The sequence below is a fragment of the Sarcophilus harrisii genome, chromosome 2 (assembly GCF_902635505.1).
Source record: "Sarcophilus harrisii chromosome 2, mSarHar1.11, whole genome shotgun sequence".
Taxonomy (NCBI): Eukaryota; Metazoa; Chordata; class Mammalia; order Dasyuromorphia; family Dasyuridae; genus Sarcophilus; species Sarcophilus harrisii.
The window spans coordinates 122,989,107-123,001,131 of NC_045427.1; the positions used below are offsets into that span (position 1 = coordinate 122,989,107).

Consider the following 12,025-nt stretch of genomic DNA (forward strand, 5'->3'; position numbering starts at 1 on the left):
ATATAATAGTTAAAAAAAAAAACCTAAATATGCATCCCCAGTATATGCATATTGAGGAGGGTGTACTTTGTTAGTTTATAAATTATGCACAAGAAATATAATACAATATTTACATTGCAAATTTTTCAAAATATAAATTTTAAAAGAATGAGATAAATATGAGATGATATTCAATCACAGACTCAGGGAGCCACTTGAGCTTAATCAAATAGGAGAATTACATGGTCAGCTAGACATTTTAGAGACATTACTTTAGCAGATCTCTGGAGGACAGATTAGAGAGGAAAGAGGCTTGAAATGAATCTAATTTAGAGTATATATAGTCCAGTTGAAAGATGATGATAGGAACCTGAAATTAGAGTGGATCAAGGAACAGTTAAGGAGTAGATGTGATGACACTGTGGTTATGAAAATTTCAGTGAGTAGAAAAACGATGTTACCCTTGTCAAGGTCCTATGCGTAGAAAATAATTCCTTCCTTCCTAGATAGAATTATTAACATAAAATTATGATAATTAGCATTTATATGGCATTATAAATGTTAGGAAGGGTTATCTTCACAGCATTATTGATAGGTAGCAAAAGTCATATTATCCCCCTTTTGCATGTGAGAAAATTAAAACTTTAAAAGTATAAACAACTTGTTTATTCCTACAGAGCAAGTAAATAAATGATGGATATAAGATATGAACTTCAGGTTTATCAGAGGAGAAATCATTGAAGATTATGACTACTGCTTTTAACATACAATTTTTGTATTTGCAAAATGGTTTTCATTGATCATCTCACTGTAGCCTTAGGATTAACACATCTTATCTTTCATTTATTATTATTATTTATAAATGAGAAAAATGAGACCAGATAGATTTGTGGCATGCCCATAGTCACATAGCTAGTGAATATTGAAGGTTAAATACTGCTCTGGGGGGCAGCTCTGGCAGCACAGTACATAGAACACTATCCCTGGAGTCAGGGAGACTGAAGTTTCAGCCTCAGACATTTGATACTAGTTGTGTGACTATGGACAAGTCATTTAATCCCAAAAGAAAAAGACAGTAGGTTTCCCTGATTCTAAATCCAGTAGTCTATTATTCCACGGATAAAAAGTATAACACAAAATTAAGTTAGGGTAAAATGAATGGTATGAAAAAAATTCCTCACATTTCTATAACATTTTGATTTTCATAACTTATTTTCTTCAAAATTAGCCTTCTTATGCAACTAGTTTAAGTATTATTATACCTTTATTTCCAGATAAGATTTTACTTAGGTGCCCTGTAATGACAGAATTGGAAATCAAAACCAAACTTGTGACTTCAGCCAAGGCGTCATTTCCCTTTATTATGCTGTTTTTTGTGTTGATGTAGTGATTATTTTTGCTAAACTGCTTGTGTTTTTTTTTAAATTTTTCTTATATTTTCTGCTATCAAGAATGTGTCTTCAAGTCATGGATGGAAAAATTAAATATTTGAAAACTAAAGTTTACACTAAAATGTAAAAATATAGATATTAAAAAGAAACAACTCAATTTTTCTATTTTGAATCAGATTTATGTAAATGTAAAAATATAATAATATTAAAAAGAAATAACTAATTTTTTTTATTTTGAATCAGATTTATACTTTCATGGTGTTAACATTTTTATATGAAATTTATATTAAATTTCATTTATCAACACAAAGAGGGGCATACTATGCAACTTTTACTGAGAATTAACATGAGATAGTACATAGAAAGCTAATCTTATAGTCAAAAAGACCTGGTTTATATTCCAGTTTGGGACAAAATTTTTGGAATGTTATATCTGACTAAAGTTGGAATATATAGGGATCATCACAAGGCTCACCTTTTAATTAGCTGAAAATTGAAAAAAAAAGAATGAAATTAAATTCCCTCTTAATTAATTCATTGTCATTGATTAAGCTTATATGCTAATGATGCCTTAAATTTGAACCTATCTAAATAGAAATTAAACCACTGAATTTCTTGATTTGATTTCTAGTTTGTGGCTGCTGATAACAAAATCAAGTTTTGGTTGGAGATGAACTCTTTGGTAGATATGTTTACCATTCCACCAACTTTTGTTTCTTATTATCTGAACATTAACTGGCTAGGTAAGTATATCTATAATTTTATATACATATATATCTTGCTTATAAAGGTCTTTAATTTTTTACTTTCAAATTGTTTTTTTTTCTTGAATTACTCTCCATCTTTTCAGAGACAGACAATATGTTTTTCCTCTCTATGGTTTAAAATTATTCAGTTTATGTGACAGAAAGTTCTTTAGTTAAAGCCTAGATAAAGTAACTATATCAGTGATTACAACCTACATTTTGCATCTCTTAAGGTGTTGTTATAAAGTTATTATAAGGTAACGGCAAATAATTATTCAAAGTATTGTGCTTTAGTCATTAAGAATTTCCCCAATCAATGCACACTAATAATGCAACTTTTATGATATAGAGATACATGAAATATATTTGATATTAGAAAAGTTTGAGAACCAATGTTGTAATAAACATAATGTTATCTTTTAAAATGTATTTAATTAGTCCCTTTTCTTTTGAGGAGGAAATTCAAGTAATTTATATTCAGTTATAGAATTTTTGTAATTGACTAACTAATAATAACTCTTGCAGGCAACAGTTTAATTCAGTTCTTCAAAAACTGATACCTAAATGTAGAGAAATGTTATTACCTCTGCATTTCAAATTTTGCTCAACCTATATAATGACTATTAAGTTATGCATTACTTGGCCAGGACAAAGCATGAAACAAAGAACAATTTTATAATTATAATGTTCTTGAATGTAGAGGTACCTTCTTGTGCTTTCATGGAGATAGTAGAAGGATAGTAGAAAAAAAGCTTGGTGTGCCTAAAATATTAAAACTGTTTTAATTAACAAAAAAATAGCATTCTACTGGAAAAAATGAGACATCAATATGATGCAATGATAAAGAAACTAAAAGAAAAGAGAAAGCTGCATATAAAAATGATGGGTCACAGATGGGTTCAGTTTTTTTAATATGTGTCCACAGGAAAGGAAAAGCATAATTACTTTAGATATTTGGCATTTCATATTGCTCTGCACATAGAGAAAAAAACATAAAGAAAACCATAAAGGTAATTTCATCTTTCATCTATGAATTTGACTTCAAATAAAAATTATTCAAATTTGAAATTATGATTCAGTAATGAAACATGAAACAGTTAAACTTTAGTCAGAAAGCTCTTAGAATCTCAGAATCAGAGAAACTTTAAAATGAAAGGAAATTAAGTCACTACTTCCATTCAAAAATAGTCCTCACTACAACATAAACTAGAGGTAGTCATCCAACCTCTACATGAAGACCTTCATGAGATTATGGGAATACTTGGAAGGTTGTTGAAAGGACTACAGGAAATTGTTGCCCTTATTATGAGGCAGTTTATTTTTCAGAAAGATAGCTTTGGTTGATTTACTTTCCTGAGCTTTTAACTATTGTATCTGTTTCTGTCCTTTGAAGAGCCACAAAACATAATGTAGAAAGACTAACTATAAAATACAATTAATACCTTATTAGAAAGTTTGGTTTTGTAAAAGCAGGATGAGATCAAAATAGATTTTTTTCTTGTGTTACATATTTTAATTACTAAGCTTGTAGTCTATTAAAATACCCAGATTTTTTAAAATTATACCTTTTTATTTAGAAGTTATATGCATGGGTAATTTTACAGCATTGACAATTGCCAAACCTTTTGTTCCAGTTTTTCCCTTCCTTCCCTCTACTCCCTCCCCCAGATGGCAGGTTGACCAATACATGTTAAATATGTTAAAGTATAAATTAAATACAATACAAGTATACATATCCAAACAGTTATTTTATTGTACAAAAAGTATCAGATTTTGAAATAGTGTACTATTAGCCTTTGAAGGAAATCAAAAAATGCAGGTGGACAAAAATATAGGGATTGGGAATTCTATGTAATGGTTCATAGTCATCTCCCAAAGTTCTTTCGCTGGGTGTAGCTGGTTCAACTCATTACTCCTCTATTGGAACTGATTTGGTTCATCTCATTATTGAAGAGGACCACGTCCATCAGAATTGATCATCATATAGTATTGTTGTTGAGGTATATAATTGTCCTGCTCATTTCACTCAGTATCAGTTCATCTAAGTCTCTCCAGCCCTTTCTGAAATCATCCTGCTGGTCATTTTTTTTTACCAAACAATAATATTCCATAACATTCATATACCACAATTTATTCAGCCATCCTCCAATTGATGGGCATTCACTCAGTTTCCAGTTTCTGGCCACTACAAAGAGGGCTCCCACAAACATTCTTGCAATACAGGTCCCTTTCCCTTCTTTATGATCTCTTTGGGATATAAGCCCAGTAGTGACACTTCTGGATCAAAGGGTATGCATAGTTTGATAACTTTTTGAGCATAATTCCAAGTTGCTCTTCAGAATGGCTGGATATATTTACAATTCCACCAACAATGTATTAGTGTCCCTGTTTTCCCACATCCCCTCCAACATTCAGCATTATCTTTCCCTGTCATTTTAACCAATCTGACAGGTGTTTAGTGGTATCTCAGAGTTGTCTTAATTTGCATTTCCCTGATTCATAAGGACTTGGAGCATCTTTTCATATGGCTAGAAATAGTTTCAATTTCTTCATCTGAGAATTGTCTGTTCATATCCTTTGACCATTTATCAATTGGAGAAAGGCTTGATTTCTTATAGAGTCAATTCTCTATATAAAATACCCAAATTTTTTATAAGATTAATTATTCTATAGCTACATATATATCTTGCATTTGAGAATTTATTTTTAATCCAAATATTAATTTATATTTGTAATTTCATCAGATTCTCCAACCTGATAAGATTTCTCTCTTTTGACTGTAAACTGGTTATTTACTTTGTTCCCTGTCCTTTCCAGTTTGTATCATCTTCAAATTTTTATAAAGGAAGTTACTATACATGTCCATGCTTCCCTCAGTTTCTTCTTTTATAAAATTAACTGGAGAAGAAAATAACAAGACATTCTTGTAACTTGCCAAGAAAATCCCAAATAGGCCAAGAAGAGTCATACCTAACTGAAAAATGGCTCAACAACAACAAACTATGTATATTGATTTTAAAAACCTAAAAAACAATTCAAAAGTTATCAATCAGTATAGGGTATATCAAAAATCTCTGAGACATTCAACTTAAAGTGAAGTTAAGTTAGGGTTAAGGGTTAAGGCAGGTAAATTAACATCAAACTATCAATGATTACAATCATTCAACTTCTTTTTTTTAAGTAAATATTTCATTTTTTTAATTTTCAAAGATAATTTTCAACATTCATTTTCATAAGATTTTGTTTCAAATTTTTCTCCCTTTCTCCCATTCCCTACCCTTCAAACAACAAGCAATCTGATATAGATTCTACATATGCAATATTGTTAAACATATTATCACATTAGTCATGTTTTGAAAGAAGAAACAAAACAAAAGTCATAAAGCCATGAAAATGAAAAACATAATAAAACGACAAAAACAGTGGAAATAATATCCCTAGACCTACTTCCAATTCCATAGATTTTTCTGTGTATGTAGATAGCATTTTCAGTCATGAGGCTTTTAGAATTATCTTGGATCACTGTATTGCTGAAAAGCTTTAAGTCGATGATAATTGATCATCACATAATGTTACTATTACTGTATACAATTCACTCTTGGTTCTGCTCACTTCATTCAGCACCAGAATATACAAATCTTTCCAGGTTTTCCTGAAATTCACCTGCTTATCATTTCATACAGCACAGTAGCATTCTTTTATTTTCATAGATTACAATTTGTTGAAATATTCTCCAATTGATGGGCAATTGTCCATCTCGAAAGTTCAATTCTTTGCCACCATAAAAAGCTTCTATAAGTATTTTGTATATGTAGGTCTTTTCCATTTTTACTATGTCTTTGGGATATAGACTTATTAATGGTATTGCTTTACCAAAAGGTATGCACGATTTGATTGCCCTTTTGAGCACAGTTACAAAATGCTCTCCAGATGATTGGATCACTTCACAACTCCACCAATAGTGCATTAATGTCCCAATTTTTCCACAACTTTTCCAACATCCAACATTTCCTTTTCTGTCATTTTAGTCACTCTGACAGGTGTGAGATGGTACCTTGGAGTTGTTTTAATTTGCATTTCTTTGGTCAGTAGTTATTTAAAGCATTTTTATATTACTATAGATAATTTTAATTTCTTCATCTGAAAACTGCATGTTTATATCCTTTGAAAAATTAATTGGAGAATGACTTGCATTTTCATGAATTTGACTCAATTATCTATATATTTGAGAAGTTAGACCTTTATCAGAAACATTTGCAATAAAAATGTATTTTTCATCTTTGTGCTTTACTTTTTAACATTGGTAGCATTTGTTTTGCTTATGTAAAACTTTTTAACTTATTGTAATAAAACTTATCCATTTTGTTTTTCAAAATATTATTTATCTCTTTTTTGATAAGTCTTCTTCATATATCTAAAAAGTAAGCTACATTTTGCTCTCCTAATTTGTTCATGGTATCACCCTTTACATTTAAATAATGTAACGATTTTGATCTTATGTTCATACATAATATGAGATGTTGATCTATTCCAAGATTTGATCACACTGTTTTCCAGTTTTCTGAGAAATTTGTGTCAAATAATGAGTTTTCCAAGTGACAGTAGAGTTTCTGATTTATCAAAGAATAGATTAGTATAGTCATTTATTATTATGATTTGTGTATCTAATGTATTCCATTGATCCACCTCTATGTTTCTTAGTTAATGATTTTGATGATTGTCACTTTATAATATAATTTTAAATTTGATATACCTTTACCAACCACTTTTGTATTTCTTTTTCCATTAATTCCCTCAATATTTTTGGTCTATATAAATGATTGTGATAGAATATTATTTTGCCATAAGAAATGATGAGCAATATGTTTTCAGAAAAACCTGGAAACACTTACATGAATTGAATTGAAATAAAATGAGCAAAACCTATAGAACAATATACACCATAAAATCAATATCATATGATAATCAATTGTAAAGAACAAATATCATTAGCAATTTAAGGATCCAAGAAAATTCCAAAGGACTTATAATGAAAAATGCTAATTATCTCCAGAGCGGGGGAAAAAACTAATGGAGTATGAATGTAAATCAAAACATACTTGTTTTTTTGCTTTTTTTTCCAATCTTTACTTTCACAATATGATTAATGTGGAAATATATTGTGAGAAATAAATGTTTCCCTCACATTTAATAACTTATTAGTGCATAAGGATGAAGGTTTTTCCCATTTTCCACTTCCTCATCCAGTAATTAACCAGTGTGGGAAATCCCTCTTAAAGATTTACCAGATCTAGATCTAATCAATCAATAAAAGAAATTCTAAGTTTTGGATATGAGTGTATTCCTCCTTACTGTGTTTACTCAGAGAGCCATAGGGAAGTGTTAATTATTTCTAACAAGACAGACCATATGGAAATTGATGTGTATTTTAACAAGATTTGAGGGACCCCATCATGTATTCCAAGATAGTCCTCATGAATAACACCTCTTTAAAGGGCATACAAACTGTGACTCCACAACCATTAGCGGTCTTTGATAAAAGAGAAGCAACCAAATGACCTTTCTTTTTATTAATAGTTTTATTAACAAAATAATTAAATTATCCAGAAACTCTATCTCTTGAACCTTTTAAAACATGAAAGTGTTTTGAATGACTCCATATATATGGCCTAGATCAAATTGCTTGTCTTCATAATCAGGAAAGGAAGTGGGGAAGGAAATTTAAAATTCAATTAATAAATAAATATTAAAATTATTTAAGATGTAATTGGGGGGAAATAAAATATTAATTAAAAAAGAAGTGGTGCTACAAAAAAAGTTGGCATACATAAGTCATTTGTTTTTTCATTGATGTTTTTTCATTAATATAAAGTGAAATCTTCAGGTCAAAGAATATAAATATTCTTCACATAATTCTAAATTGCATTCCAGAATGGTCATATTCAGAGCTTTGTCAATAATAAATTGGTGTACTTTTCTTTCTAAAATATATTTAATTTTTTATTGTTAGCAAATCTAAAACTATATGAAACAACAAGGAGGAAGAGGATCATTTTTGATATATCCCTGTGTTTTTGGAAAAAGCATTTAGTTTTTTCCATTGAATATAATGGTTTTATTGAGTTTCATACATGATTTATTATCATCTTTTTAAAAATATTCTTTAATTATTTTTTGTAATGTTTTTAGCATAAATTGGTGATGCATTCAGTAGAGCATATGTGTTTTTTTTTTTCTTTCTGTTTTTAGTCTTTCAGTTCAGCAAATATCCAGTTTTTCTTTTGCTTTGTTTCGTTTCCATTTAGGATTATGCTCAACTTTGCTGAATAAGTTATTCTTGGATACAACTCCACTTGCATTGTTCTTTAAATATAATGTTCCAAGACATATTATGACCTGTTGATGTAAGAGTTACTAGGTCTTGTGACCAGCTTGTTTTTATGCAATATTTTTTTTTTCTGCTTGCTTGCAATATTTTCCCTTTGACCTGGGAATTTTGAAACTTGGCTATGACTTTCCTGTAAGTTTACTTCTTAGGATCTTTTTCAGCAATGATTAGGAGATTCTTTCTAGCTCCACTTTATTTTCTTGTTCTAGAACTAGTTCTTTTTCTAGGACAATTTTCCTTAATAGTTTCTTGTAATATTGTATCCAAGATTCTTATTTTGACCAACTTTCAGGTAGGCTAACAATTCTTATTTAATATTAAATTTCAATATTTTCATTTTTAATTTATATTGTTTTCCTAATGTTGAACAATGCTAGTTTTCATGGTGTAAATTCAACATGATCATGAGAAAAACATTTTTGAGATATATTACTATAATATGTTTGCCATGATTTTATTTAAATTTTCAAAATCAATAATGATTAATGGCATTTGCACATAGTTACTTTTCTTTGCTCAGGCAAAAGTCTATATGTGGATCACATAAGGGAAAGGGAGTCTAGATACATACACATGTGTATCTATACATATGTGTGTATATGCTATACATCTTACATGTACATACTTAACATTCAGATGTGAATATACATATCTAAAAATAATACACCCCTTGACAATAATTAAGAATTTTGATGATGGGTTTGGGATGAAATATAATTAATTCAACTTGGACATATTGGGTTTAAGATATCTATAGGACATAGAGTTCCAGATGTCTAACACTCAATTGGAAATTTGTGCCTGAAGGGAAGTCATAAGAGATCAAGGCTGAATAAATAAATGTAAAAATCATGTGACTAATGATATTAAATTTAATCCAAGGGAATTGATGAGATCACCAAGAGAAGGGGTAGAAAAGAGAAGGACAAAATAGTGCCCAGGAAAGAGCTGATACCCATGATTAGCTGGCATGAACTGAATGAAGATCCAGCAAGTGAAACTAATGAAAGATTCTAAAGATAAAACTATGAAAGAACACTATTGAGGAAACTCTAAAAAGAATACGTGTGTGTGTGTGTGTGTGTGTGTGTGTGTGTGTGTGTGTAAGGGAAGAATGATGAACTATGTAAAAAGTTACAGAAAAATCAATACTAATTAAGATTAAGATTTAGATTTGGACATTAAAAGATTATTTGTTATTTCAATTGAATGATGTAGTTGGAAGCCAAATGGCATAAAGTTAAGATATTTAAAGAAAAGAAAGTGGCAGCATCTATTGTGAAGGGCTTTCTAATAGGTTTAGTTGTAAAACACAGGAAAGAGATATAACAATGACTAGCTGCATGGATGGATCAAGTGAGGTTGTTTTAAGGATGGGAGAGATAGGAATTTGTTTGAAGGCAATAGGGAAGCAGCCAATAGACTAGGAGAGATCGAAGATTATTGAAAGAGTAGAGATGGCAAAGGAGAGAATCTGAAAAAGAAGACAAAATGGAATGGGATTATGTCCCCATTTTGCTTGTCTTAGCAAAGAGACTCTTGATATGAGGCAGGATGAAGCAGAATTAAGAGAAAGCTATCTTGTGATATGTGGTAAAATGAGAGAAGAGGGAGCTTTTGGCAAATAGCCATATTTTTTTTCAAAGAAATAGCAGCCAAAAGCTTCAGAGGAGAACCTGAGAAGTTATTATAAAGATGAAAAGATTTGGAAAAGCCATGATGATAAATGGGAAAATGAAGCAATTAGGCAGGGTTAAAATTATATTGTTTTAATGTGGAACCAGTTAAGATTGTGTAACATCAATTAATAATACACTCACTCTATATAGTTTTTTGATGTTGTGATAGGATAAGGGGGAAAGGAGTAGGGGAAAGTGTAGATTACAAAGATCAAGATAGAGAAAGCAGAAGAGTGAGAGGAGTTGATGACTAAGGAAAGAAAGTATGGATAGATAGAGATTTTGTAAATCACAGGTAAGAATGAAGAATACATTTTAGGCAGAAGAAACAATGATATGATGAAAGATTTTTACCATATGAACATGAAATTAGAACACTTAAGTAAAATGACAAAATAAAGACACATGTCTATACATATGTCTGTATAGCTGAAGTAATTTGGAGGAGTGGATCATGGTAAATATAGTTAAGAAACTGGGAAGTTAAAGTAATTGAAGTAGTAGTAGTTTCTTAGCATAATGCCAGGTGTGAGAGATGAAAAAAGACCATGAAGTGGACATTGGATTCATAGAGGGAAAAAAAAGTGTCCTGAAGTTTTTCAGATAACAGATACCTGAATCTTTGCAGGTTAAAATATGAATTTATTGAACGCCAGAAACTACTAGTAAAAGTGTTAGAGTCTGGAAATCACAATGCTTGGCAAAGCACATTCATACTCCTCCACCATAACCAATGAGTCAGAACTTAAGAGTGAAAATATAGAGCTAGAAAGAATAGCCAGGGATGAGCCAGATTTCAGCAATTGCAAAAAATGGGAGAAATGAGAAAGGAAAAAAAAATTTATGATGAAGCCACATTTGATAATGAGAGATCAAAAAAAGTAAGTTGGCATTGGACATTGTGGGAAAAGGAGAAAGGTTGCAGGGAATGGGTTAAGTGAGCAGATATTGGTACACAGTAAATAGAGTTTGTCCAAAGATGTCCAAGACTCATTATCACTTAAATAAGAAAAATTTGATGGGGCTAGACGCAGGGGTCCTCAAATTACGGCCGGAGGGCCAATGCAGCAGCTGAGGACGTTTATCCCCCTCACCCACGGGTATGAAGTTTCTTTATTTAAAGGCCCACAAAACAAAATTTTTGTTTTTACTATAGTCCGGTCCTCCAACTGTCTGAAGGACAGTGAACTGGCCCCCTATTTAAAAAGTTTGAGGACCCCTGGAGTATTTTAACCATTAAGAAATGAGTTTAAGCACTTTTATCTTTCCAGTGACTGGAAAGAAGTTCATTGTGGGAGAGATGGGTCTAGACTACTCCAGATTTTCTGTTGATGTTGTCATGTGGCAAGTAGTAATGTTGAGGGCTTTGATGGCCAGGAGCAGAAATTTAAAATTGGCAGCAGATGGTTAAGGGACAGTCTGGGAGAGTTCAGAAAGGAGACATAAGGTCAAAATCTTATTAGAGAAGAACCACTGGAGGTCTCATCTAGGACTACTTCTCCCCAGTTAAGTTTCTTTTCCCATAAGATGTTGTACATGGAGATACAAGATTGTTTCAAGGGAAATGGTTTTTGTTCCAAGTTCACTCGTATTAATTCACCCTTATTTCTTCATTTCCCATTACAACCATATACCTCTTCCCCAAAGAGAGTTTTTTTTAAAGTAGGATCCCTATTCTCTATTCTGTTGAAACTCTCTCTTCCCCTAGAATATTAGAGAAATTATTCTCCTTTCACTATTCACTCATGGACTTGGTAAAAGTAAATTATTCATTCATTGCTCTCTCTCTTCAACCTCCCCATTTATGCTGTCTCCCACTCAAAAACTTTATTTCATGTTAAT

General features: G+C 31.0%; 1 protein-coding gene across 3 annotated transcripts in view; it reads left to right on the forward strand.

Moving 5' to 3' along the window:
• KCNU1 (potassium calcium-activated channel subfamily U member 1) overlaps window positions 1-12,025 on the forward strand; it is a 281,023-nt gene that overhangs the window by 62,259 nt on the left and 206,739 nt on the right. For all 3 annotated transcript variants that reach the window (XM_031950682.1, XM_031950683.1, XM_031950684.1), the window contains exon 5: window positions 2,002-2,113. In XM_031950682.1, the coding sequence (XP_031806542.1) occupies window positions 2,002-2,113 (112 nt within the window). The remainder of the gene's footprint in view (window positions 1-2,001; window positions 2,114-12,025) is intronic.